This window comes from Eucalyptus grandis, chromosome 9, assembly GCF_016545825.1.
Source record: "Eucalyptus grandis isolate ANBG69807.140 chromosome 9, ASM1654582v1, whole genome shotgun sequence".
Lineage (NCBI taxonomy): Eukaryota > Viridiplantae > Streptophyta > Magnoliopsida > Myrtales > Myrtaceae > Eucalyptus > Eucalyptus grandis.
Genome location: NC_052620.1, coordinates 7,615,745 through 7,625,988, shown reverse-complemented (window position 1 = coordinate 7,625,988; position 10,244 = coordinate 7,615,745). Strand labels below are relative to the sequence as shown.

The window sequence follows — 10,244 nt, the reverse complement described above, 5'->3', positions numbered from 1 at the left end:
TCAAAGCCATGGGTCTGGATGTTCAAGGTTTCATCCCAGGACTGAGAACTGGGAACTGCCTAAATTCACGCCCTTCTATCCAATAACTTAAAAAGACTCTCAGCAAAATCCACTCGACCTACATAGTGAAGTAACGTATACTTTCCCAAAGCCATTTTCATGGCCTTCAATCTCAAACTACAAATGATCTTAAGCAAAAATAAAGCACCAATGATGTACAACTACACACTAAGAACACAACAAACTCAGTGACAGGCAACAAAACTTGCCAAGTGGTGCTTAAATCTCCTTCAAAGTCATGGGTCTGGATGTTATATCCAATAGCTTGAAGACTCTAAGCAAAATCCACTTGACCTATATGAAGATTAAGTAACATATACTTCCTAATGCAACAACATCTCGCAGAAGGATCAACCGTATATATCAAACCAACCTCTCCAAGTACCCCGCAAGATATTAGCTGAGTTTATTGTTAGGATATAATACGCGGAAACGACAGGATCTTGCAAATAACGTCAATGCGAAATCACCAGAGAAATTAAACGAGAAAATCAAAACACCAGAAATTTATGTTGTTCGGTCCTAGTATCGGTACTTATGTCCACGGGGAGAGCCAACAACAAATAATTTACTAAAATCGGAGAATCAGAGTTTACAATCGCTCAATCGCTTAAGTGTTTCCCGCACCTAAATTTAACCCCAAACCCTAAGTGTATAAATAACAACTTGCTTGGGTATAAACTCACTGCACAAAATTACCGTGCGACAAAACTCTACGTATAATGCACGCGGCTTCAAGGACTTGCAGCTTTGGAATCCTCGCGGATCGTGGACGTGCGCTTCGTAGGTTTTCGTAAAGTTGCAGCGGCGACCAGAAGTAGAAACCCCTCCTGGAGACGTCAATTTTATACATGCGTGTGTGTGGGCCCAAGGTCAACAGTTTGACCTTGGGCCCCACTTTTTTTTTTTTTTTTTTTGAGTCTTCACGTGCAGGGCTTCGCATACTCCTTTCTCTTGTAGGCTTCGGCTAAATGAAGAAAGCCCATGGCGTGGGCCCCACCGTGAATTCAATCTTCAAGAGCAAAGGACTTCACGCCAAGAGAAACCTCTTCGTACAGGGACTTCATAGGCAAAAAGGAATTCGTATATCGTGTGCATAACAAATTTATTTTATATTTCCTCTTTTTCAACGAAAAACTCGAGACATAATTTTAACAATTCTCCACCTTGACTCGATGTTTGAAGCCAAGTCATAGTGCTCATTACACATGCTGCTCTCCCAATGCCCCGACGGGCGCTTACTCTTCACAGACGCCAATAGAGCTCAAGTAGAGCTTGAGCTTCGCCAAAGGAACAGACTTACTCATCATGTCTGCTGGGTTATCTGCTGTAACAATCTTTTTAACAGTAATAATACCTTTAGCTAAGACATCTCGGATGAAGTGGTACCTGATGTTGATATACTTCGTTTGCTCATGATAAACTGGATTATATGCCAAATATATCGCACCTTGGTTATCATAATGTATATCCACACTTTCTGTTCTAACCCAAAGTCCGAGAGCAAACTTTGTAACCATATCGCCTCTTTCGCTACAAAGGTTAGTGCCATGTATTCCGCCTTAGTCGAAGACAAGGCAATGTGATCTTGTAAGGACGCTTTCCAACTAACTGCACCACCTGCTAGCGTAAACATGTACCCTACTAAAGATCTTCGATCATCCAAGTCACCGGCGTGATCCGAATCCACAAAACCAGTGGTCTCACTGCCATTGCTGTCCTTCCGGTATACTATACCCATGTTTATTGTCCCTTTCAAATATCTGAGGATCCACTTCACAGCTTCTCAATGAGCTTTACCAGGATGCTTCATATAGCAACTAACCACGCTCACAGCTTGTGAAATATCAGGCTTAGTGCACACCATAACATACATAATACTACTCACGGCACTAGAATAAGGAACACGGGACATATGCTCCTCCTCCTCCTCATTCTGCGGTGATAATTTTTATAAAAGTTTAAAGTGCTTCGCTAAAGGTGTACTTACAGATTTCGCCGATTGCATATTAAAACGTACCACAATCTTCTCAATGTATTTCTTTGAGACAGACGTAAAACTCCTACAACCGTCACACAAAATCTCCATACCCAAAATTTTCTTTGCAAAGACCTAAATCTTTCATCTCAAATTCAGCATTCAACCGCCTCTTCAAAGACATCAATATCAGATATATTCTTAGCTGCTATCAGCATATCATCAACATATAAAAGTAGATAAATCAAAGAACCATTATCCAATCTCCTAAAGTAAACGCAAATGTCCATATGACTTTTTGAATAGTCTTGACTAGCCATAAAAGCATCAAAACGTTTATACCATTACTTAGGAGACTGTTTCAAACCATATAAAGATTTCTTTAACAAGCAAACATGATCTTCCTTACCTGGAATAGCAAACCCCTCTGGTTGCCTCATGTAAATCTGCTCCTCCAATTCACCGTGAAGAAACGCAGTTTTCATATCTAGCTGCTCTAACTCGAGATCCTGCGAAGCAACTAAGGCAAGTAAAACATGAATAGAAGTATGTCTTACCACATGAGATAACACCTCATTATAGTCAATGCCCTCACGCTATGTATATCCTTTTGCCACAAGTCTTGCCTTATACCTCGCTGCCTCAACACCAGGAATGCCCTCTTTCCGTTTGAAGATCCATTTACTTCCAACAATCTTTTGGCTCTTTGGTACTTTGACCAGCTCCCATGTCTGATTTCAATGGAGTGATTCCATCTCTTCACTCATAGCCCCTAGCCACTGCGACGATTCCGGACTAGCCATCGCCTTAGAGTAAGATGAAGGCTCATCTATCTCCACCTCATCACCTACAGTCAATGCATAAGCAATATCTGTATAACCATAACGTATCGGTGGTTTAATTTTCCTTCTCTCTCTATCTGCGTCTATAGTCTGCTGTGGCTTTGCTGGTTGTTCACTATCACCGACTTAAGGAATTGCGGCTTCATCTGTAGTCTCAACCTCTGTTACCTTTGAGGTCTCCGAAGTCTCCACCTCACTTATGACACCATGATCTGTCTTCTCTGCTGGTTGTGTCTCAGAACTCCTCTGTTGAAGCATTGCAGTCTTGTTGAAGCATTGCAGTCTTGTTGAAGATTACATCTCTGCTAATTAGAAAACCGGGTGATCTGAGATCGGTGCACCATAGCCGGTAGCCTTTCACCCCCTGTGCATAACCCAGAAATATGCACTTCTTCGCCCTCGGCTCAAGCTTACCATCACTCGCATGAGCATATGCAGGACATCCGAATATACGTAATCCAGAATAATCAACAGGTTTCCCCGACCATACTTCCTCAGGAGTCTTCCTCGATAGTAGACGATGGAGATCGATTTACCAGGTAACATGACATATTCACATCTTTAGCCCAAAATTCCTTGCCAAGTCCTGCATGCGAAAGCATGCATCGAGCTCGCTCAAGCAAAGTTTTGTTCTTCCGTTCTGCCACGCCATTTTGCTGTGGTGTCCCAGGTACTGTGCGGTGTCTTACAATACCTTCTTTTTCGCAGAACTCGGTAAAATCTTTACCACATAACTCCATGCCATTATCGGTTCTCAGGCACTTGATTTGCTTATCTGACTGCTTCTCAATCAATGCCTTAAATTTCTTGAACCGATCAAACACTTCATATTTGTGCTTCAGAAAGTATATCCATACCTTCCTCGAATAATCGTCGATAAAAGTTAGCATATATCGGGCACCTCCTTTCGAAGGAACTGAAGACGGGCCCCAGACGTCTGAATGAATGTATTCAATAGGTTGTTTGGTCGAATGAATAGTTGTAGTAAACTTAACTCGGTGCTGCTTCCCATAGATGCAGTGCTCACATAAGTCTAGCTTCCCTGTTTTCTAACCACTCAACAACCCATTTTCACTCAACATCGTCATACCTGCTTCACTCATGTGCCCCAAACGCATATGCCATAACTGAGTCAAGTTAGAGTCTGACTCACCTGATGAAATAGCAGCACTTCCAGTCACGGTCTCTCCCAGTAGATGATAGAGAGTATTCACTTTTTTCCCCTTCATCACTATCATATCACCTCGAGAGATCTTTAGTACTCCACCTTCAGCGGTGTACCTACACCCGATGTCATCGAGTGTCCCCAGAGAAATAAGGTTCTTCTTAAGCTCCGGTACATGCCTCACATCCGTCAATGTGCGAACCACCCCATCGTGCATCCGGATCCGAATTGTCCCTATCCCCACAAACCCTTACAGACGCATTATTCCCCAAAAGAACCCTACCACCATCTGCAGCTTGGTAAGTAGTAAACTAGTTCTTATGAGGCATCATGTGATAAGAACACTCCGAATTTAACACCCATTCGTCTCCTGACGAAGTAGCAGTCACACATAAGATAGCTTCTGCATCCCTATTGCTCCCCTCAGCAACTTTTGCCACACTGCTTGTAGCATTTTGCTTATCAACTTTATTTCTCCGCTTTGGACAATCTCTCCTGATGTGCCCCTCCTTGTGACACTCAAAGCACTTCACGCGTCCCTTAGACTTTCTATTGCGTGATTTTGATCTGTTTTTACCTCTGATGCTGTTAGACTCTCGATGTTGTTCTCTACCTCGAATCGTCAGTGCTTGCGCTGCTCCTTTCGCCAGACTGTCATCTCGCAACTTTCTCTGCCACTCTTTAGAGAATAAGGCGGACTTTACCTCCTCTAAGGTAATAGTAGTACGCCCTTGCAACAGTGAATTAGTAAAGTGCTTCGATGACTCTGGTAAAGAGGCTAACAACATCATGCCCTGCTTTTCATCATCAAGTATCTTACCAAGATCCAACATGAGTTTATTAAATTCATCTAGATGGGTTTTGATAGACGTACCTTCAGTATAAATTGAAACATCTTCTTCAGCATATACAAGCGATTGTTCAAACCTTTCTTCACATAGAGTGCTTGAAGTTTTGCCCATAATGTTGCGGCATCCTTCGCCTCAATAACCTCTAGTAAGACATCATCCGACAAATTTAACAGTATTATGCTTTTTGCTTTTTGCATAAGCTCTACCCTCTCTGAGGCTTTCATTATAATCGGCAACTCATCCTCACCATCTAGTGCCTTGGCCAAACCTTATGTTGTCAATAAAGCTCGCATCTTGATGCTCCATAACACAAAGTTGTTTCTCCCATCAAACTTCTCAATCTCGCATTTCTCGCATAATCGCAATAATGCAATTTCCAGATAATAACCGCACAAGCAAAAGCCCCAAATCGAATCAAGAAATCCAACCCCACGCCCGATACCAATTGTTGGGATATAATACGCGGAAATTACAGGATCTTGCAAATTACGTCAATGCGAAATTACCAAAGAAATTAAACGAGAAAATCAGAACACCAGAAATTTACGTGGTTTGGTCCGAGATTTGGCACTACGTCCACAGTGAGAGAAGAAGAAGAAATAATCCACTAAAATCGGAGAATCGTAGCTTACACCGCTTCAATCGCCAAGCTGTTTCCCGCACCTAAATTTAACCCCAAACCCTAAGTGTATAAATAACAACTTGCTTGGGTATAAACTCACTGCACAAAATTACCGTGCGACAAAACTCTACGTATAACGCACGCGGCTTCAAGGACTTGCGGCTTCGGAAACCTCGCGGATCGTGGACGTGCGCTTCGTAGGTTTTCGTAAAGCTGCAGTGGCAACCAGAAGTAGAAACCCCTCCTGGAGACGTCGGTTTTATACATGTGTGTGGGCCCAAGGTCAACAGTTTGACCTTGGGCCCCACTTTTTTTTTTTTTTGAGTCTTCACGTGCAGGGCTTCGCATACTCCTTTCTCTTGTAGGCTTCGGCTAAATGAAGAAAGCCCATGGCGTGGGCCCCACCGTGAATTCAATCTTCAAGAGCAAAGGACTTCACGCCCTATGATGCACGGACACGTCCCACATGCCTCTGTGTTGTGTCCGACACGTGTCGGACACGTCGACATGCTCGGACATACTCGGACACGCTCTGACACGCGGTCAACGCGTGTCGGATTTGTCGACACGTGGTCAACTTTTGTCGACGCACTTCGACATGCGTGTCCAAAAGAGAATGGAGGGCGGAGGCGAGGGAGTAGAGATGAGGCCGCGAGCGAAGGTGAGCCCGTGACAGCGAGAGACGGCCAGAGAAAGAGGGCGAGGGCCGTGAGGAGAAACTTTAGGAGGGAGGCGCGCGTGGGGGAGGGCGGCGTCGTCGAGTGGGGTGGTGGCGGCGGCGGCGGCAGCGGCAAGGGGGAGGAGAGGAAGAGGAGGAGTTCGCGGCGGTGTGTAGCCTCTCGGCGCACAGGGACCGCGCATTCCGCCTTCTTTTCTAATTCCTTTTCACTGAAACTTTTTCTGGGTTACTCCCTTTTCCGCTCCTTCGACGAATGCTGGTGCTTTTCTTGATTGAGTCTTCAATGCTTTTGGAGATAGGCGTCGTGCAGCGAGGAGGAGGAGGTGAGGAGGAGGAGAAGAAGGGGCCGCGTTGCTAGGTTTTTGAACTTTTGAGAAGGAAAATAATAAAAAAGGACGCGAGGAGGAGGAGAAGAAGGCGCTGTGCCGCGCTGCTAGGGTGTTGAAAAGAATAAAAAAGATTTGGCGTGTTGGAGGGAGGGGAAAGTGACAGGAGGGAGGGGGAAGTGATGGGCTGTCAGGTGGTGGGGAGGGAAAAAAGTTAAAAAATTTGGGGGAAAGAGATGAGGGAAGTCTGGGTGTAGGAGGTGGTTTCGAAAAATAAAAGTAAATTTGGGGGAGGGGGAATTTCGAAAAATAAATATAAATTTGAGATAATGAAATTAAAAAAAAGTGTTAGATTTATTAATATTATTAGTATAAATTCATTGTAAACTCTTTATTTATTTATTTGTAAATTTGAATCAAATTAATTAAAATTAAATATATTTATTTAATATTTAACGTGTTAACGTGTCGAAATTCTCTACTTTTTAAAAACGACGTATCACGTGTCGTGTCACACATCGCGTCGCCATGTCCGTGCTACATAGTTCACGCCAAGAAAAGAAACCTCTTCGTACAGGACTTCATCAGCAAAAAGGAATTCATATATCGTGTGCATAACAAATTTATTTTATATTTTCTCTTTTCCAACGAAAAACTCGAGACATAATTTTAACAGCTTGTGACCATATAACATTACGTCTAACTTTATCCGCCGTTCTACGGAGCCACAATCGAACCCTTCAAACCATCATCTCTCTGAAGCTTGGATTGCGCTTGATACGAGAAGACCCCTGCCTGCACGAGTCGGAAGATGTCATCTTTAGAGCCTCTGCCATTTCAATAGAAAGAAGAACCAAGTGTTCATCACCTGCTTCGCGGCCAGGCAATAGGTAACCACTTGTCCCGCCGGAATGGGTTGATCTGCTCCGTTACACTGCCGATTGAGGACCTACAATTTCATTCGAGGATGAAAATCTTTATCAAAAACTTATGATCGAATAACCTAACGCTTTTTCTATGCGATCGGCGTCACCTTTTCAATTCCCTGCCAAACGATCACGAGATTTTCTCCCAAGCCATTCCTGACTTGCACGACGATCGTATCTCCCTATTGCGCTCGGATGGTCGGGGCTGTTGGGTTGCCATTGATGACGATGAACTGCACATGCTTCGAGTCCGCCATTTTCTCCACGTCCCAGCGGAAGGGGAGCAATCTCGGCTCCGCGAATCCCATTATTTGTTATAAATAAATATTATTTTCATGTCAATCATTAACTAATCAAAATTTTTATTATCAAAAACTTTTCAAAAGTATTTCAATTTAAGGTTTTTCACTTTTTTATTTTATTTACGAATTTTTATTGTTTGATTTATTTTTTTAAATTGATGTGAAGTTTTTATTCCAGTCTGTATATATATTTATGAATGTGTGTGAAAAGCTTAAAGTTGATTAAAAGAGTGGGAGTGGATTTTCTTCTATTGAGTTAAATATTAATATATTTTAATAATATGAGTCGAATTAAATATGAGTTATCAAATTTACATTATATGTAAATGAATCAAAATTAATAAAATTGTAATTCATTACACAAATTAATGGGTTCCGTTTAATTAGCTTTATTGAAATCCGATTGGATTTCATGCAAATAAAATATTCGATTTCATACAAATTGAGTAGAATATTAATGAATAAGGAGAACAATATAGGTCGGATTATTTTCGCCCGACCCAAATCCGACTGGATCCGCTCATTTGAAAGCGTGGCTATCTCACGTGGCAATAAAAAGGGAACTGCGGCCGTTCCCAACAGGAGCAAAATTCTCTTCGGCTTTTCTACCTCGCCCTTCCCCTGAAACCCTACAACACATGAGTTCCTCCGCCGGCGGCGGCGGCGGCGGCGATCCGAAGCTCCCTCACGACGTTATCATCGAAATTCTGAAGCGGTTGCCGGCGAGGTCGCTCCTCCGATTCCGGAGCGTCTGTCGGTTGTGGCGTTCCACCATCGACGACCTTGCTTTCGTGGCCCTCCACTCGAGGTACTCCGCTCTTGACGCCTCCAGTCGGTATGTCGTGTGTATAGATTGGGGCGGTCCCGACGAGCGCCGCTGCTCTCTGTTCCGCAGCGAGTCTTTCGCCCTGCAATCCCCGTCGCAGATCGAAATCCCCTTCGTCAATCCCGTCAATGGTTACGCTCTCGTCGGTTCGTGTAATGGCTTGATCTGCTTTACTGAACTCTCCAAGCATAGCCGTGATGAGACGATGTACGTGTGGAATCTCTTCACCAGAAGGTACAAGGCGGTTATTCTATCCCATCCGGGCCTTTTCTCCGCGGCGACTACTCCGGAAGCTTTAGGGTTTGGCTTCGACGCTTGGTCTGGTGATTATAAAATTGTGAGGATTCGCTATCGACATGATACATATCTAGTCGAGATTTATTCCCTCAGGATGGATTCCTGGAGAAGCTTGGAGTGTCAGGTTCCTGCTTTCTGCGCTTTCCGACCTTCAGTCTTCTTGAATGGGAATCTACACTGGCATCTTTTTGAGCACGATGATCCGCGGAAGGAGCGGAAGGAGGGTGGATGGGACTCGATACTTTTGTTCGACCTTGCAGGCGAGATGTTTCATGAAATGGCCCTGCCGGAAGAGATGATTCACCAAGACAATGGCTATTTATTAGCGCATCTGTCGGTATTAGATGACTTTCTGGCCATGTTTATTCATGTTACTGACCGTGTACATTCTTGTTCTGTTTGGGTTATGAGGGAGTACTGCAGTCCTGATTCTTGGACTGAGCTGTATAGTGTCAAGTCCCCTGGACTAGTGACGAATTTTTACGGCTTCATGAGCAATGGGAATGTCCTTATGGAAATGGATGATAAACGAGTCTGTTGGGATCCGAAGACGGGCCAATACGTGAATCTTCCACTGTCGGCGAATCTCAATTTGGTCACCGTCGGAGAAAGCCTTCTTTCATTTTAGAGAGACGCCTTGGCTGCTGCAGGTATGAAATTGATCCTGAAAGCCTTCTTTCATTTCATTTTAGAGAGACGCCTTGGCTGCTGCTGGCATGAAATTGATCCTGACCCATCTGGCTTTGGTGCTGCTGCTGATACGAAATTGATCCTGACCCATCTGGCTTTGGTGCTGCTGCTGGCGTGAAATTGATCCCGACCCATCTGGCTTTGGTGCTGCTGCTGGCATGAAATTGATTTGGTACTTGTTCTGGCTTTGGTACTTGTTGTTGCAAGCTTTTAGAATGCATGTGTGCACTTTTGCAGTTTGAGTCTTTCTTCATAGACTAAGCAAAGTGTGTTCTGTTTATAAAGTATGCACCCGGAAGAACTCAATTTCAGTAGCCCATATCAAAACTGTTTCACCTCACAAAAAACGAAATCTAAACTGATTTTGGCGAGAAATCCCCCGCGAATTGCGTATGCATATGCATAGCCATGAGCTTTATGTTTTCTAATCCCCTGCTGATAGTGTCTTTTTGTCAAAGGACTTCTTGAAAATGGACTATGCTTCCTTCATCTCGTTTGTTTTGGTTGTTATTCCATTGAAATGGGTCGCCCCTATGGTAAATTGTATTAGGTCTGCTTGTGATTTGGTGTAGACTATATTTCAAACTTGGACCAAACATTTTAATATAAAGAAATTTCATTAAACTCCAAACTACTAAAAGAATCATCTACGAACCTCGAACCTGTAACAAGAGGGGTAC

The 10,244-nt window shown here is 43.5% G+C and overlaps 1 protein-coding gene and 1 long non-coding RNA gene across 2 annotated transcripts; one reads left to right on the top strand and one right to left on the bottom strand.

Moving 5' to 3' along the window:
* Positions 1-7,203: 7,203 nt before the first annotated feature.
* Positions 7,204-7,746, bottom strand: LOC120288094. Its single transcript, XR_005546354.1, has 3 exons — positions 7,557-7,746; positions 7,392-7,472; positions 7,204-7,318 (listed from the first exon to the last, which is right to left on the bottom strand). It is a non-coding gene; the product is annotated as an uncharacterized LOC120288094 (long non-coding RNA).
* Positions 7,747-8,389: 643 nt separating this feature from the next.
* Positions 8,390-9,502, top strand: LOC120288371 (F-box/kelch-repeat protein At3g23880-like). Its single transcript, XM_039302314.1, has one exon. The coding sequence runs from the start codon at positions 8,390-8,392 to the stop codon at positions 9,500-9,502; it is 1,113 nt and encodes a 370-aa protein (XP_039158248.1).
* The last annotated feature ends 742 nt before the right edge of the window (positions 9,503-10,244 follow it).